We start from the raw sequence: 18,267 nt of genomic DNA, 5'->3' as shown, positions 1-18,267 counted from the left end.
TGTCGCGTGGTCGTTCGCATCAGAAATCATGTTAGGCATTAAGTCAATAGAGGGTTGGACGGGCTGGGAATCTGGCATAGGGTGTCAGGCAAAAGTGATATGCAGACAGTGGAGGGTGTGATTCTACTTTTACATTTTTATTTCTAGATAAGGATATTTCAAGCGTAAACGATCCTCGGGTAGCCCTTAATGTTGGCACCCAGGATTGTCGTGTTAACCCGCTTTTTCAATTTTAGTCCAGTGACCTAAGGGATTCTCTCCTTAAGAATACCGAGTGCCAGCTGCAGACATTCATTTCTAAGATGAAATTTGCATCTAGCTGCCTTTCCTTGTGCGGGCCCTCACATGTGCCGTGAGGCGCTGTGCGCCCTTCGGACAGTAGGTGGCCAGGCTTTGGAGGGCTGTGCTTGACAGACCGCTTTTTCAGTAGGTTCAGAAAAGCCAGTTGCCACCTGCTGACATGAGTGTGGGCTCGGCAGTTACAGCAGCGTGCGCGTGGGAAGGGTCTGACACAGGCTCTCTGCGCCGCTTTCCCTCGCTTGCTTTTCTGCCTTTCTTGCCTCTTAGCTCTCGTCAGTGGCCCCTGCTCTCCAGCCGAGGCCACCGCCAGCCTCCTCTGCACCCACTGGCCTACCTGGGCCGCTCTCATGCACCTCCTGTTTCTGCTGTCATCTTCCATGGCATGTGCGTCTTTACAGACACACAGCTCGCCTCCTCCTTGACACCCCTGCCGGGGACCTGTGATTCATGCAGCGGCCGCCTCCTGACATGAGTAGCTTTGCGCTTGCATTTCCTTCTGGCTGGTCACGTGTATGAAATACTGTCTTCCCAACTAGCTCGTGTCTTCTCCAGCCTCACCCTACACCCTACCCCTTCAAAGAAACAGCAGGTGTTTCTGAAGAGCGGGGGGCTTGGGAACAGCAGTGAACAACAACAGCAAAAGCCAGGCCTTCTGCCTCAAGCCGCTTACAGTTCACAAAGTACTTCCTATTCCATACAGCCAGCAACTGCTGCGCTGCCTGATCTCTGGTCAGGCACTCGGGACCGTCCCTCAGTGTGACGGACCTGGCGTGTCGTCTGTAAGCTCATGATGACATGCTGAAAGCCGGGCTGCCCTCAGAGCCAGAACCGGTGTGACTGGACAGCTGTTCAATAGCCCTATTGTCCCGTGCTTACAACTCCCCACAAACCCAAAACACCAAACTCCCTGCCATCGAGTCGGTGTTGGGCACAGCAACCCTATAGGAGAGGGTAGAACTGCCCCGTGCGTTTCTGCGACTGCCTGTTGATGGGAGTAAAGAGCCCTGCCTTTCTCCTGCAGAGTGGCTGGTAGCTTCAAGCTGTGGACGTTGCAGATTGCCACACAGAACGTACCCATTACCCCGCCCGGGCTCCCAACTGCGTTGAACTCCCCCAGCACCCACAGCTGTTGGCTGAGTGTGTGTCCCCTGCGCTCGGCCCCGATGAGCCCGTGCTGCTCACTCCGATCATGTGAAGGGCCAGCGTGGTCCTCACTGTCGTGTCCACTGTCATGCAGGTTGGAGAGACCAGCCCATGGGGCTCACACTCGGGCGCCACAACGAGCTCAGGTTCCGATCAAAAGGTGCAAATGCAATTTATGTATTGACCTGCCAGGGACTGGACCAGCAGGCCATAAGCCCGCTGTGAGATGGAGCGCAGGCGCGGTCTTTCCTGTTGATCTCTGTCCTGTGTGTGTGATCTTCTGGGACTTAGGAGGCCTGGGCCCATGTGGTAACTCCAATGCCTGCCACCAAATAGATGGCCAATAGGTGTTTGTTGAACAAGTGAAAAAACAAGCCCCATTCTGCTGGTGGTGAACATGAATACTAAAGGGACTGCAGGCCTGCAGACAGCTGTTTTATTACTGACAGTTTGCATAGATGGGCTTTCTGCTCCCATGAAGAGAGTTTGTCTCGGGAACGCCCAGGGACAGTGCGTCTGCCTCGATTTTTTTTCAGTGCCTGCTGCCTCAGATGTTCAGGGTTAGGCACCTTGGCCAGAAGCATTTAATTCTGTGTCGTCCTCTTTGTTAGATGTTTCTTGTATAAAGACAATTCAAGGTTTTCTTCCTGAAGTCTAAGCAGCTAGCTACCCATTTGCCGCTGCTGCTCCATCCACCACAGACCCCGCTAGCATAGGGTAGAAGTGTGATTTCAGACAGCATTCTTGATAACGCACACAGAATCAAATGTCCTCATAGCCAAGAAAGGCTAGGAAACTGACAGGACCATAACAATTGAAGATAGCTTTGTAGAAAGGTACTTGATCTATTTACACATACAGGTGTCTACAGCTTCTCCATCTGTGCTTTGTGCCTGTGCCTTCAAATTGGACTCATTTCAGTCCCTTTTATTCCTCCTGCTCAGCAATTAAGTGTACATTTCTTACAGGATACAGAAAAACAGAAGGGAAAACAAGCCATGCCTGAAAAACATGAAAATGAAATGTCTCAAGTGAAGCAAAAAAGCAAAAAGCTCTTAAATGTTAAAAAAGAAATCCCGACAGATATGAAGCCCAGGTAAGGAAAACAAATGAGTTCGGGGAACACGGTGCGTACACGAGCGCTTGGTAAGCGCCAGGGCCAGTTGCTCACTCTGCCTCCTTGTTTTCGGCAGCGAAAGCCGTGGCCTGCATCACAGTGCTCTTGAGTCTGGGTTGTTCTGTGTGATTTTTTTGGAGGGGGTCCTTTGTGTGTCCACCGAGGACAGTGTTTCCATGATGAACACCATTAGTATGCAGACACTGGGCCACCCTGGTGTAGGGTGGGAACAGCCTCATGCTGCTGGCAGCAGACAGGTAGCCCACAGAGCATTTTAGGAGGCCCATCAAGGTTGGTCATATGTATTAGGCAGAACCCAAAAGTGACCTTGATGGCCTGGCTACAGCTACTAATGTAACTTCTCTGAAAAGGGGCTTTGAATCTGCTGAGTCACTAACCCAGAGCTGCAGTTGGGATCTAGAATTCTCTGCCTTTAAAAACTGGAAGAGATTCTTCTCACCTACTAAGTTTGCAGGGCCCATGTAGTCTTTCGGCTAATTCTACCGGTAAATAACTTAAGCTCAGTCCCCATAGGAAAGGCTCGCTGCAAAATGTTGTCCCAAGTAGGTGAATGAGTCAGATTGATGTATTACTGATTTAGGTATTTGCACTGTGGGTCATTATCCACCTAATCAACTAATCGTGGTTTTAGCGTCGCTGGTAATGCCCTTCCTTGCTCAACAGATAAAGCAGATTCTCGGTATGGAAGCCAAGTTTGCTGTCTTTGGTGGTGGGTGGCCATTGGCCCAGCACATCTCAGACGGCAGGGATACATTTAAAAGGAAGACAATGCTAGCTTGTCAGCATTGGAACAGGCCTTGGATTTGTAAAAGGTCTGCCCTCGTTCTGATCCTAGAATTGACGCATGAGCTTTGACACAACACCAGTAGCCTACACTATCCCAAACCCTGGTGACTTGGTGGGATGTGCATTGGGCTACTAACTATAGGGTCAGCAGTTCAAAGCCGCCAGCACTCCAAAGGAGAAAGTTGAGGCCGTCTGCTCCTGTGCAGATTGACAGCCTCCTTAAACAAGAGCCCCACCTTGGCACATGGCTGAAAGCCCAGGGTGCGATAACAGTATTGTATTAGCCCGTCAGGAGGGCATGCACATGCTCTGTCTGCCATAAGTACGTCAGGTCTGCATGGGGGACAGGCAGGTGGGGGGGCTGGTGTGCACCTGCATGTTGCAGCCAAGGACCACGGGGTAGTCATGCCGACCTCTCCATAAGCCTGCAGTGGCTCTCAGCAAGGCACCGTTTAAGATCTGTATGTTTTTAATTGTAAGGTTTCTACTGTATATTGATAAATAGGGTTACTCAACAAGCTATCTTTAAACTAGTTGATACTCAAAATCAATATAGTTCTATTTAAAAAAAAAAAAAAAGGTGTACAGCCTCGGAAACCCCCTGTAGATCTACCTGCGTCTCGGCGGTAGGGGTTAGGGTTCCTCCTGGATCTCGCAGCTTGTTACCTGTTCCCAGGAGCCAAAAGCAGTGCTCCACGAGCGATTCCTCCCATCGGTTCTCACCCGGTCTGCCAGCTCCTTGTTCTCGCTGAGAACACAGCAGGGGCAGTGGCTAGTAAGGTAGAGTATTCACACCTGAAATTTACTCTTTTGTGCAAATTGTTAGTTTGGTCCAATCCCACATTTGCTAAGAACCAGTCGGGCATAATTAAATACAATGTCAGATGAGAAAGAGAAGATGATGTCTCTTGAAAAATAAATCTAGGCCCTAATTAAGGTCATGGAGGCACATTGGGCTTCTGATCACAAGGTTGCCAGTTCAAACCATGAAACTCTTCCACAGAAGAAAGACAAAGTTTTCTACTCCCATAAAAAGTTACAGTCTCAGAGTTCTGCTCCATTACAATTCAGCTCTGCTGTATCAGATCAGTGAGTTAGAATCTACTCAGTGGCCATCAGGTAGGGTTTTCGGTTTGGTTTGGTTTGGTTTGGTTTGGTTTGGTTTGGCTTGGCTTGGCTTGGCTTGGCTTGGCTTGGCTTGGCTTGGTTTGGTTTGGTTTGGTTTGGTTTGGTTAGGGTTAGTATTTTAGCACCCCAGGACAGGAAAGGTAATGGCTACAGAGTATTTTTTATAGTCTTTTACAAGGGTGTAGGTCCTTGATCATATACAAAGTATATGGGGATTGTATATTCAAAAACTTTTTTAATTGCTTTTATATCTGCAGAAATCTTGTGAGAATATGTGATAATTCTTATCACACATTTTGTAGCATAGGCTTCTGAGGATTGAAAAAGTTATTCTGTCGAGGATACTGTCACCAACCTTGCCCTGTTTATTGGCTCTAATTCCTGAGGTCAGTAGCTGAGACCTAATATTTGTAGAACAGACAGAGCATGTTAATCCTAGCCCTCGTCCCTCTTTTACCAAGCCCTGTTAGATTTTAATCTTCCTTGCTAAGCAGTAAGTGGCCATCACGTAGTTTGTAAGGTTTATACAGGCTTCGCTTCAGTGCCACTGACTCTGTAAGGACTTTGAGCTCCCTGGTAGGCTGCATGCTAGAGTGACCATTGGCCTTCCTTACTGCCAAACCCACTGCCATCAAGTTGACTTTGACTCATATAGGAACTGACAGCGTCATCTCTCCCATGGAGCAGTTGGTGGATTTGAACCCCCAACCTTGTAGTTCACAGTCCAGTGCTTATCTCTGCCTAAAGACTAAATCCTTAAAGGTTAAAGAATTCATGGAATTCATGTTCTTTTTAATGTGCTGGTGGAGCTAGAGAAAGGGCCTACACACAATCTTTGACTTTACAGCCCCGTCTTCTCCCATTCCCAGCAGTTGACTTCAAATAAATGATTTCCCCCTTCCAAAAAATAAAAAAACCATAGCGTAGCATCAGGATCGGTGGAAGATTTACGAACCACTTGGGATGTGCAGATGATGCAGCATGCCAGCTGAAAGTGAGGAGACCGTGAAGCCCTTACTGGTGAGGATCGGTGACGGCAGCCTTCATCGTGAATTGCCCCAGAACAGAGAAACCCATAATCCTTACACTTAGTTCAGTAAGCAGCAGTGTGGTAGACAGAGAAAAGGTGATGTCGTCAGTCACATGACTGACTGCTCCGGGCAAAGCTGCAAGAGGTCTCTCTTACTCGCTAAAAACTTCATGTCACTTTGAAGACCAAGGGTGAGCCTGACACCAGCCACGCTGGTTTCCATTTCTGAAGGCTGGAGAGTGACTAGGGAGACTGGTGAAGAATTGAACTTTGAATGATTGCCGACTGACAGAAGGAAGAACACATCTGCCGTGGATGAAAGCACGAAGGGTGAGCCTCTGTCTCGCAGACTGCAGGCATGTCCTCAGGAGGCCGGCCTTGGAGAAGAAGACTACCCTCAAGGTGCGCCGACACCGTGGCTACCGCAGGCAGCCAGGAAGATGCACACGACTGGGCGTGAGGCTGACGCTAGAGCGCCTCAAAACAGGCGCACGGAGCGTGGAGCTGCAATGGCAAAGACGTGGGCTGCCCGTTTTTTCCATCACCCCACCCCCAGAACTTCAGCAGAATCAGGAGGGGCCCAGGCAGCCCTTGTTTAGGGTTCCAGCTCTCTCCTCTGATCCTTTATCTGTTCATTTGGTTTAATGTTTTATGTGTTCTTGTAAAATAAGTCAAAGACATGTACATGGACTCATCAGACACACTCTAGAAATGTGCTTGGATGGGACCACAGGTCGTCAGCACAGGGAGCTCCCAGCTCTGTTCTGACCATGACCCTGACCTGCACTAAGCACTGCCCCCCTCCCTGAAAGAGCAGGCACTACGTATTACAGTACAACCAACCAGCTCGGCATCTCTACCACCTCTCTTGCACCCTTTTAGGAAGACGGGCTGAAATTCAGGTGGTGCTCAGTCTACTTGATTTCGAAACTTTTTGTTTAAGATTTCTTGATAGCGATCGTCTGGCTTAATTTAGGAAATTATGAATGATCAAAAATAAGATTGTTGTCTGGCACGTCTATTCTTAAAGGCCTATTAAATTTGACAGTGGCACAGAACTACGCTTCGTATAGACAGACATTCTTTCCACTTATAAATGGCTTATTCAAAAATAACTTGCACATGCACACCACCTCCACCACCAGAGGACTAAGCGTCATGAGAGCCTTGCCACTCTAAACGATGGCGTTTTTACGTGCCTTTAAGTTGAGAGGTGTAGCAGGTCTCACCCCAAACAGTACGTTTGCACTTCAGTCTGTTTCTTCAGTCTGAGAAAGGGTGCTTTCCTGTTAGCCCTTTCACTCCATGCAAATAACATGCCTGTTTGTTAGAGTAAACTTGTGCATTCTAGATAAATAAGGGCCTGAGAAGTGTTCGCCACCTTTGTTTCTAATACACTGATGAGGGCACACCTTTTTGTCTTGCTACTGTAACCTAGGTGGGCCCTTTTCCACCTGGCAGTGGCCCCGTTCTGTGGCCCTGGTTTCACCACCCACCTGTTCCCCCATGTGTCCTGCTTCCCACCCTGCCCTGCTCGCCTGGTCTAGAGAGATTACACTTTCCATGCTGTGCGGGCTCCGCCAGTGATGTGTTGTCTGTGTGGAGGTTGGGGCGTGGTTGCCATGGTGCCGTGGGATCCCTGGAAGGTTGGACTCCTCTGACGTGTGGACTCTGGCAGGTGTTCATGCGGTGGGTTGTCCCCGTGCTAGAACCTAGTGGAAACAGGCTGCCGGGCCCTCCGATCCGAAGAACTCACAGTGGGAGGGTGAAAATGGTCGCAGCAGCCAGAACTTGTCATGAGGCTGTCACTGACCTGCACTGCAGTGCTCTGCTGTGTACATTCTCAACAACAACAATATAAGTGAATTTTGGGGGGCGGATTGAAAGGAAAGGGAGGCCTGTGTGGTGTGGTGTGGTAGGAGGAACAGGAAGGGCACTACAGGCGAGGCGTGCCCAGCGTCCCTCTGCACCATGAAAAGGAAAGGCTGGGCGCAGCCGCTCACGGGCCGCTTTTCAGTGGTCACCGGGGTGGCGCTCCCTGGTGGTTGTGGGGAGGGGAGGGTCTCAGCCCCCTGGGAGATGACTGAACAGTTGGTGTCGCAGAGGCTCCCTTCAGGGCCTGAGCTGCTCTTGGGGCGCCTTTCAAGCAGCTGCTTTGCAGAGACCACCGCTGAGGCCAGTATTGTGACAGTGCCGCCCGCGCCCTCCAGTCAGGTGGACCCTGGGTCCCCCGGAGGTCACCAGCAAGAACGGCCCCTGGCACACTTCACATCTGCAGGACGTGCAAAGACCACGTGTGGTGTCGTGTGCGCGTGTTTACTGTCTTAAGCAAGCCCTGATGGTGAAGTGGTTAGTCACAGCAGCTGACCAATAGGTCAGCAGTTCGCACCCAGAAGTCTCCCTGGAAGGAAGATCCAGCGGCTCTCTGTTCCCATAGAGATCACAGCCCTGGGAACCTGAGGAGGCAGCTCTACTTCCGATCTTTCAGGTCTCTACAAATTGCAGTCAATTTTGCATAGTGGAGTGGGTTGGGTTATTCTCCAAAACTGGCCTCAAAATCGTTCAGAAAGCATGTAAACGCAAAGTAAAAAAGAAAACACAATATGTAAATGTTTTCCTTAGGATTAATTCATTTCCCCCAGCCACCCTCCAAGGCACTCGAAGGACCCCGTCCCCCAGATCTGCAGTGGGGGCACAGATTCTGTGAGCTAGCGGTGGCTGTTCTGACCCTCCTCTGAGAAAAAGTGTGTTCAGACACCCTTTGGTGCATCTGCACATTCAAGAATCCCTGGGTGGCCTAGATGCTGAGAGAGGCTCGCCCACACGCAGAATGACTGTCCACCACCAACCCGAGCGGCCCATTGACGCGAGGGCTTTTATGTACCTTCCGTGAGGTATCCCCGTCATTGTCAGCGCTCACAGGGGAAAGTGTGCCAGGGTCGGTGGAGCAGTCTGATCGGTGGTCTGAGAACCCGAGTCGGGACCCTGGGTACATGACAACCAGAGCAGAGGATTGACACTGGACTGATGACATCGCTCCTCAGCACTAAATGCAAATGGATAAAGTTGAATTTCCCGTCATGCTTGCCTTTCAGTTCTGTAGAGCTACCTTATACACCCCCGTTGGAAAGTAAGCAACGTAGAAACCTCCCGACCAAGATTCCGCTTCCAACTGCATTGATGAGTGGATCTAAGTCACGAAATTCCCAGAAAGTGAAAGGTATTGTTGTTTTGTTCATGCAGATGTTCTTCTGAATGAATGCTGAGCCATCCCTAGTTGGGAGTCTGTAATCATCTGTAATGATAAGTCACATAAAGACTGCAGCTGTTCTTCTCATTGGAAGGCTCGTGACAATAGGCCTGAAGGAAAGGGACTGTCCTCAGGCAGCAACTTCCTCTTCTGGTTTTTGCACAGGTACGAGTAAGTTAGTGGACAGCAGGCCGCCTGCCCTCGCCAAATTCCTCCCAAGCAGTCAAGAACTGGGCAACACGAGCAGCTCGGAGGGCGAGAAGGACTCTCCTCCCCCAGAGTGGGATTCCGTGCCCGTCCACAAACCCGGTAGCTGTAAGTATGGTGACCTAAGAAACAGGCACCCCGTTTACCAAAGCCCCCCACCCTGTCGGGCGTGGGGTTGGTTCCGCCTCCTCGCCACCCCCACGTGCAACAGAATGAAACACCCGGCCTGCGCCGCCACTCCTCAAATGGCTCTGTTGGAACCCATTGTGGCAACCACTGTCAGTCCCTCGCGGCGACGGCCTTCCTCTGCCCCTGCCGCTCCGCCACCCTGCGTGCCGTTCTCTTCCCGGGGAGGCCCAGGACCAGGGAGCGTGCTGGCCAGGGGGTGAAAGCATTGGTAGCCGGAGCCCCCTCCCCCCAATGGGAAGTGTTCACGCACAGACATTAGCAGCGTGTGCGCAGGAGAACTTTCTCCCGGGAGCCAGGACCCCACATCCCACTGCCCGGTGCTTTGTCGGGGGCCGGGGGGGAGCGGAGGGGGCGCTAGTTAATCATACAAAGACTTTAATTAGCAGTGCTTTCCCTAAGTAGTTCTCGGAGAACTCCTCCCACTACTTGACCTTCCCGTCAGATGAGCGCAGTGAATGCACACAGTCGGTGCGCTCTCCAGACATGGAGAAGGCACGTAGATGAGAAGCCCTCATGACCTCCGGCAGCAGACGGACAAAAGAAAGGACATGAGAGGTCCGGGGCGTAGCCTTAGCATGGACTTGTCCACACTCACTGTAGGTTGGATTGATGTGACCGGGGGTCTGAGGAAGGAAAACGAGCAAAGATCAGATCCTGGGTGACCAGCAGGAGCGTGCCTGGGAAGAGTTGGTGCCTGTGAACAGAGGGGCGATTTCAGCACTCGGTCCGCTGAGTGAGGGCAAACAACCTAGACACCTGGGTGTGATGTTCACGACACAGCCTTGCTTTACATTTTCACCTGTGTAGGCACAGACCAGGAAGAGAACTCTGCTCAAAGCCTGTAGCTCCCTATTTGCCCTGAGACTTTATCTGGCACCTTTTAGAGCAATTGTTTGACTGGAGAAAGATGTGACCACACGCCCGTGGTCAGTCAGGAAACCGTGACTGAGCCTCGGGAGAGTCGTCCTGGCTGCACAGCAGTGCCAAGTGCCCTGCGGTGCCCTCTCCCCTCTGGACTCGGGGAGGCTCTCCTTACGTTGCTGCCACGCAGTCACCACAGAGCGCGGTGCGTGATCCTCGAGAACGAGGCCTGGAGGTTGTCGTGAGCCCAGGGGACAGGATAGAGCTGCTGTGGCGAGACCAGCCCGCGGCTTTAGGGAAAGGAGAAGGATGGCAGCGTCCGGCCTCCTGGAGCCTTAGCTCAGCGCCTTCGGAGGGGCACACGTGGGACATGGCAGCAAAGGGTCTGGGAAAGATAATGGAGAAAGTACAATCACTGTCGTCAGCCTCCACGACTCCCAGGCGCATCCGCCTCGGGCCCTGGCTGTCTGCATGGCTTTGCTCCTGGAAGAGCCACCAAATTCTTGAAGCTCATGCCTGCAGGATCTCTCTCTCTCTCTCTCTCTCTCTCTCTCTCTCTCTCTCTCTCTCTCTCTCTCTCAGTGCCTGCAGGATCTCTCTTTCTCTCTCTCTCTCCCTCCTTCCCTTCCCTCTCCTTCCCTCCCTCCCTCCTCTCCCTCTCCCTCTCTCTCTCTCCTTGTCCCCTCAGTCCAGTTCTCTGTTAAATGCATCTCTGCGGCCCCACTAGCCCACTCTCTGCCCTTCGCCAGTGTCCTCCTCCCGTGGATGTATTGTCTGGCATAGGCCACCTCTAGCTGTCGGGCACCTGCTAGCAGTGCTTCTCTTACTGGTGGCCCCTCGGGGGTAAGGCAGCTGTCCTACTCAGACTCTCCAACAGGGGGCACATTAGACAGCGAGTGGTTTTGTGACCTGCACCTTCGGATCTGCCCATCCCAGCCAGCATGGTGCCCCTGTACAGCATGAGGTGCTGAGAAACTGCTCCGTGGGTGATTTCGTAATTTAAGAAAACTGAGCGTGCACACACCCTTGTGAGAGGAGGAGTGAGGTTGTTATTGCCAGTAAAGCAAGGTTGCATAGGAAGGAACCAAGGCTCAGCCCAGAGGGGCACAGGTGAGTGTGCGCCAGGGTGGGGAGCCATGCTGGGCAGGGTAGAAAAACCCCGAAGGCAGTCGGTCTGGGAAATGGGGGCAGACCTGGAGCTGTGGAAGACTGAGCTCCCAGCAGGCAGTGCCCTGCTGCCCTTGCTGTGCACGGTGTCGGTGCTTGCGTTTCGCGAGTGCAAAATGAGCAGACCCACAGCCTCTGGGCCAATTCTGGCTCAGCCCTGTCCGGCAGAAGAGACCTGACTGATCTGTCGGCTTGCCAAGCTGCCAACTGCTTCCTCTCTGTCCTGCCCTGCCCTGCCTGGATGCCCCTTCTGGTTAGCAGCCGATCCCTAGCCCCATGCCACACCGCAGTCTTTTTCACTGGAAGCCATGAAAGCAGCTGGGTGGGAGGCAATGCCCTTAGTCGGTGCTCTCGAGGGCCCCCACTCAGCGGGGACACCGCCCAGGCTGTGCCATCCTCACGGCTGTTCTTAGGTGGTTACGCTGAGCCTTGGCTGTAGCCATGGTGTCCAGCCCTCGGGTCTTTCTTTCTCTTGCGACTCCTCCACTTTACTAAGCAAGCCATCCCTCTCCGGGGACCGGGCTCCCCAACACGGAGAGCACTACAGATAGCACCCTGGGGGCGCGAGTGGGATGCCTTGGTGGAGAACTCAGGCTTCCTCTCAAGAGGCTTCACCTTCAAAAGAAAATCACCCCACAACCAAGGGGACTTCCAGCTCGTGCCCAGCCCGGAGCACCCCGCAACGCAGGTCCCATCATGCAGACAGGGAAGCTGGAGTCTGTCTCCTTGAAAGTCAGCTGTCCCGCCGAGGGCACAGCTGGCCAGGTAGAGTGGAAATCAAGGCGCCACATTGATGCAACCTTCTGTTTCTCACCTCCAGCTGCAGACAGTCTTTATAAACTTTCTCTGCAAACCCTCAACGCAGATATTTTCTTGAAACAACGCCAGACCTCACCAACACCTGCCTCGCCCTCGCCCCCTGCCACCCGGGGCAGCTACAGCAGCATCGTCAACAGCAGCTGCAGCAGGTAGGCCGGGGTGCACGCCCAGCCCAGGGTCGCCCGCATGGTGGGCTGGCACCTCCTCTGTCCTGCAGAGGCCCCAGGTCCACACTGGTTTCTCTCACCACTGCAATGGCACATTTAAACTCGCCGCCATCGCGTCCTTGCTGGCTCCCGGCAGCCCACAGGACAGGGTAGAACTGAGACTGTCGCCCTTCACGGGAGTAGAGAGCCCCATCTTTCCCCCACACGTTAAAGGAATGGTGAGTGCACCAGCCGGCACTAAGCATTACCCCCGAGGAGCTCTGGTGGCATAGTGGGCGACGCGCTGGACGACTCATCGCAGGATCGTGGTTTGAAACCCCCAGCTGCTCCTGGGGAGAAAGGCAGTCCCGGAAGCCCCCAGAGCTGCGAGTCATGATCGAGGAGGAGCTTTTGCCTCCACTTCAGAAGGTCACGGGGCTCCATCTGGAGCCCTGGCTGACCCCTGACCCGACTCGTCTTCTGCCTGGTCTTTGCCTTGTCACAGAGGCAGAGGTAAGGACCAGTGTTTGTGAGGACTGACCGTGTCCTTTGGATGGTTACTGCTGTCAAGAGGAGGTCCTGGCAGTGGTGGGCAGGGCGCTGTGCTGGGCAGCTGATGTTCACAGGCAAGGGTGCCAGGCCAGGCTCTGAGGGCTGTGGGCCTGGCACGCCAACCAGAGAGTGCCCATCTGGAGGCAGTGAGGCCTCAGTGATGAGACGCCCCCCCGCCCCAAGTCCTGCCGCCGACTGACCCTGGCCTGGGCAATTGCTACAGGGCCTTGCTTCCTCCTCCCAGAAAACATGGTCAGGCTACTGGACCCAGATGGCCCTTGCTGCACTAACCACCTGAGCGTGCCAGTGGGAAGGAGACGCCAAGAACTGAAGCCCCTCACATGTGCGGGTCCAGTGCCGTCGGCTTCCCACTCCCTGTTCTCTGCCCAGTGCTCCCTGTCACGTCACCTGTCTCTCTAAAGTGCCCTGTTTCCCTACACTGTCGTCCCTGACTGCATCGATTTATAGTCAGTGCTAGTTTCAATGTGCTCATTGGACTCCTAAGTGCAAGGTCGGGCGTTCAAAACCACCAGCCACTCCAAGGGAGAAAGATGAGGCTTTCCGGTCCTATGGAAGATTTCCAGCCTCAAAGACAGGCTGAGGCGACTCTGGCAGTGGGCTTGTCTTCTTTCCCCGAGACACTCTTACCAGGGTCTGATTTAATAGTCCAGGCCCTGGCAGGGAAACCCTGGCCCGGCGCCCTGATATTTGTGCTCCCCTCTTTGTTTCTCCCTTCAAGTGATCCGAAAACAAAGCAGCCAAGTGGGAGCAAACACAAGCTGACAAAAGCAGCCTCGCTCCCCGGGAAAAATGGTAACCCCACATTTGCTGCTGTCACGGCTGGCTACGACAAGAGCCCAGGTGAGTACCGTGCTAGGGCCACCTGCCCGGCCTGCCCTGCACCCGCTGCCCGGCCCACCCTGCAGAGATTGACTCAGATTCCACTCGTACAGGGGGCAACGGCTTCGCAAAAGTTTCTTCAAGCAAAACTGACTTCTCCAGCAGCCTGGGCCTTTCTCACACTCCTATTGACAGCGACGGCTCTGACAGGTACGGGGCTGTGCTACCGCACCAGGCGTGCAGACAGGCCAGTGCCTGCCCCCATTGGGGCGTCTTCTAGCACACCATGGGGGTAAGACATGCCCCACGTTACTAGGGGGCATGGGGCTGAACTGGCCAGGCTCCTCGATCGCGTGCCCTTCTGGGGAGAAGCGAGACTGTGGAGACCCTCGCTGGCTCTGCTGGCCACCTGGTGGCATTGCGGACGAAAGGAGCAGGCCCATCTCCACCCACTCTGACCCCAGAAGGCTGTGGCCTGATCGTTAGAAAAGATCATTAGCAAAGGAATGTGCCTGAGAGGAAGGCAGTCAGCACCAGGACTAGACCGTTTCTAGGTAGGTAAGTAATGGGCCTGCCGCTGTGTGGCCAAAAGCAGCGGCCTGCTTGCCCTCCCGTGGGCAAGGTGGCACGCAGCGGGGACTGGGTCATGGCAGCAACCGTCACCAGGAAGCGCACCGGGAGGGAGCCCCAGTGGTGGCTGCTTTGCACTGAAGGAACAAGTGTCACGTTCAGAAGGAGTTGATAGGAGTTGTCAGCGCGCAGGGAGACGGGCCGCCTGCGCACCCACACACGTGCTCGGGCCCGTGTGGGGAGGTGGGATGGCCGGGGTCTGCCCTGGCTGACCGTCGTGCGTTTGTGTTGCCTTTTCCTCCTGGCACGTGTAGCTCCTGTTTGTGGAGTCCCGACAGCAACCCCAGCAGCCCCGACCTCACGCCCCTCAACTCCTTCTCGGCCTTTGGGAATTCTTTTAATCTAACCGGTGGTGAGTGTTCAACCCCAGACGCAATCGAATCATTATGCCTGTGGACAAGGCAGCAGGAAGAGAAGGTCCAGCCCTCTGCGATGGGGAAAGCTGGTGGGGGGGTGGGGTCCTCAGGGGCTTCCTTCAGAGGTGTTCTGGGTGCCCAGCCCTCAGACATTCCCTACGGGCTCTGGCCCCCCAGCTCAAGTCTGAGTTATGTCTCTGTCCCACCCAGCGGCCCTTGTGGCCAAGCCTCTGCTCCCTCACACCCAAACCCCGCCGCGGGGTGGATAGCGTGTCCTGAGGATGGTCAGTGTCCCGCTGGCTGCAGCCTGTGGCTGTGTGACTGCTGGGCCCATTGTGGTCAGTCACGGGAGCTGGCAGTGAGCTGAAAACTGACCTGATGCCACCTGCCAGCAGCAGCGGCGCCCAGAGTTGGAGGCAGTGGCCCCAGCGTCAGCCTTGGGTAGTGCATGCACTTCGATGCCACCAGTGAGACGTTTCGGTCCAGCCTGCCAGGCCCCGGCTGAGTGCCTGACCCGGGAGTGTGGCTGCCTGGGGCAGGCGAGGGCGGGCGGGGCAGCACGGGGACGTGTGCTGCCAGGCACTGCAGAGTATGCATGGCCCGCCTGTTGTCCGCCTGTTTGCAGAGGTCTTCAGCAAACTCGGCTTGTCCCGATCGTGCAGTCAGGCCCCACAGAGGAGCTGGAATGAGTTTAGCAGTGGCCCTTCCTACCTTTGGGACACTCCGGTGACGGACCCCAGCCCCTCCTGGCCAGCCAGCTCGAGCTCCCCGACCTCCACGGCTGCAGTGAGTACCCGCACACTCGCCCTGCCCCTGCCCCACTGGAAACTCCAAACCTGCTCACCCCTTCCTGTCCACACTGCCGCTTTTCATGTTCTGCCAGGTGGTCCTTCACGAGGACCAACTGGGCAGCCATGGCGGGTCTGAGCTCCCCTAGTCCCGGCCAGGGTCAGCAGGGGGCTGACCTGGGAGTTCACCGAGAGCGGGGCTGTGGGCATGGCCGCCTCAGCCGGGCCAGTTGAGACCCTCTGGTCCCCCACAAGCAAATGAGGGACTTAAACTCGGCACAGCCTGAACTGTGCTGGTGTGTCTGCCAGGGCCAGACTCCGCAAAAGTACTCTTACTCAGGGAGATGATGCGTGGTTTCAGCATACAGATAACTTCAGGGGGGTAAACAAGAGCACCATCATTTCTAAAGTAGACAGCCAAGGTTTCACAGTAGGGGGCTTAAGGGCATCCTTTGGTTTCCGTGTTTGGTCTTCCTTGTAACCCTCCGGCTCCGACACCCGAAAGGCCCCGGCTGCTCTCTGGCCCTGAGGCGGCGTGGCTGTGTCTGCAGCCTGCACTGGATCTGCCCTCGTTTACCGCGGGGCATCCCAGGCGCAGTCCGCTGGCGCTCTGTGTACGCGGCTCTTTGAAAGTCAATGAGGCGAAAGGAAGGATGGCCTCCCTCCTGTGTTAGCAGAGCTGCACGGTCCACACCCGCTGCTCCCTCTGGATCCCAACCCCCCTGTGCTCTGTCTGTCACAGTCGATCCTCGGCGGCACCAGCGGGCTGTGGTCCTCCACCCCATTCAGCAGCTCCATCTGGTCCAGCAGCCTCGGCAGCACCCTCCCCTTCGCCACTCCAGCAGGCACGCTCTCCAGCATTGGCCTCATGGGCACAGAGAGCCCCCCTGCCCCTCCAGCTCCTGCCACGTCAAACCCGGCCGACGACCTGGGACAGACCTACAACCCATGGCGGATATGGAGCCCCACCATCGGGCGGCGGAGCTCCGACCCCTGGTCGAATTCACACTTTCCCCATGAGAACTGAAATTGGCAAACAGGATAAAATGGGGGGGCTCATCTAGATCATGACATGCCAGTTTCTGAGACAAGTGTTGAAGGCTCTTAGCGCCGCAGCTTCCCACGCCCCCCTCCTCCATCTTTTCCACACACACACAGCAGGGCAAGCTGTACACGCGCTTTCTTCAGATCTGTCTCGCAATTATGGTCATACAAGATTTGCTATTGTACTTCCAGAGAAATCCGGACGAAGCCACCAACTCTTTAACCAGACACGTCCACCTGACACAAGCCTCACACATACATACACACACACACACACACACACACACACACACCCCACCCCCGTTCTTTATTTATCTGTGTAGGCACCAATTCGGCATTACAGCTAAGGAAAGAATCTGAGTTAATCAGAAGTCCTGGCATGTGACAATTTTATTCGATTACCAAGTTTGGTTTTTAATGATTTCTCAATATTACGCACCAAGATCTAATTTTAAAAATGTGTAAGGACTTTGTGCTGACCATTACAGAGTATTTTTTTAAAGTAAGGCTGTCTTGGTTTAAAAGCAGATGCCAGCAGCCCAAGTCCGCTTGCAGAGCAGGGAATGAATGTAAACATGTCCGGCCGAGACATCTGCGTGCTCTGTGCTGTTTGTACTTGAGGTGTGTAACATTTGTATACCTGACTTTGTTTTAAAGATGAACCGAAATGCACAAGCCAAGTCTTGAGAGACAAGATTGAATGTGTGTTTCTTAAAAATACAACTTTGCGTTGTACTTTGAAATAAATGATGCTTTTTTCAAAAGCCTTGGGTTGTCTATCGTTTTTCCCTTGACCACGAACGTGCATTTGTTGGGTGGGATTCTCCCGTTGCTCATCCGTGGCATTGGAAGGGTAAAGGTCGTCTGCGGTTTCTTGAAGCTGGAACCCTGTGGGACAATCAGTCGTCTCACTAGAGGATTCCTGGGAAGCCAGGCCAGAAACACCCCACCCACGGGCACTGAGCCCCTTTCAACACAGCCACCCCAGACAGAGTCTGCCACGCTGTGAGGTTTTTGCTGGGGCGGGCAGCTTCGTCTGCCTCCCACAGAGCCACTGGTCAGTTTGAACTGTCGCCCTGGTGGTGAGCGACGTTCCGGCAGCACCACCAGGTCCTTCCATCCTAAACAAAGACCTCAAAGTACACTGTGCGCTCACACGGAGCTGCAGTTCTGCGGTCAGTGAGCCCAGCTTCCTGAATTACTAAGTACCCAGAGACCCTTGTGCCCCCTGAAGGCACGCAGCTCCCTTCTGTGGGTCTGATTGGGCGCGCCCAGAGGCTCCCCACTCCACGAGCCACCTCCGGCACAAAAGCACCAACTTGCTCGGTGGGCTGGGAAGCCCATCCCTCTGTGCCATGCTCTGGCATCCTGGTTCTGCGGCTGCCCCTCTGATGGTGTGTGTAGCTGTCAGTCAGACGGGGGGTTCACTGTGCAGAGATCTCGGGTCCAGAGGATGCGCTCCATGCCTGGCTCTTGTTGGTAATGAGATGCTTCTCAAAGGGCTCGTTTTATGCACGGCGGGATGCCGCTCCAAATAACCCACAGGTGAGGCCTTCAGTATCTTCCCTTATCACCCCCTGCAGGGAAGGTCATTTGGGGGGCGCTAGGGACTTTGGTGAGAAGAACTGCATTCAATCATGCACTGCAACTCGCAGCAAAACTTGTAAAATCTTTATACGTGGACAACATCCAGAACTGAGGGAAGCCCTTTTTTATTTTTCCCCTTTTCCTTTAATTACCACTTAATTTGCCATGGCCCACAGATGGCAGTGATCCCAATAAAACCCCAGGTCGCTGGGTAAAGATGAAATCCGCTGCTGTCGCCCCACCCACAGCAGAGAGCACGAAAGCATGGACTTGTAGCACAGACAGAGCCGTGCGAGGCACCGCTCG

At 54.1% G+C, this 18,267-nt stretch overlaps 1 protein-coding gene across 1 annotated transcript in view; it reads left to right on the top strand.

Annotated features, from left to right (window-relative positions):
* TMEM131 (transmembrane protein 131) overlaps nt 1–17,138 on the top strand; it is a 190,163-nt gene extending 173,025 nt beyond the window's left edge. Inside the window, exons 33-41 of the mRNA XM_075563195.1 lie at nt 2,412–2,539; nt 8,621–8,745; nt 8,941–9,090; nt 12,020–12,167; nt 13,456–13,577; nt 13,670–13,766; nt 14,441–14,538; nt 15,168–15,328; nt 16,073–17,138. Of these exons, the coding sequence (XP_075419310.1) occupies nt 2,412–2,539; nt 8,621–8,745; nt 8,941–9,090; nt 12,020–12,167; nt 13,456–13,577; nt 13,670–13,766; nt 14,441–14,538; nt 15,168–15,328; nt 16,073–16,357 (1,314 nt within the window). The 3' untranslated portion in view covers nt 16,358–17,138. The remainder of the gene's footprint in view (nt 1–2,411; nt 2,540–8,620; nt 8,746–8,940; nt 9,091–12,019; nt 12,168–13,455; nt 13,578–13,669; nt 13,767–14,440; nt 14,539–15,167; nt 15,329–16,072) is intronic.
* Nucleotides 17,139–18,267: the final 1,129 nt, after the last annotated feature.

The sequence above is a fragment of the Tenrec ecaudatus genome, chromosome 11, assembly GCF_050624435.1.
Source record: "Tenrec ecaudatus isolate mTenEca1 chromosome 11, mTenEca1.hap1, whole genome shotgun sequence".
NCBI lineage: Eukaryota > Metazoa > Chordata > Mammalia > Afrosoricida > Tenrecidae > Tenrec > Tenrec ecaudatus.
The sequence above is the reverse complement of the archived record's forward strand: the minus strand, read 5'-3'. Positions and strand labels throughout refer to the sequence as shown.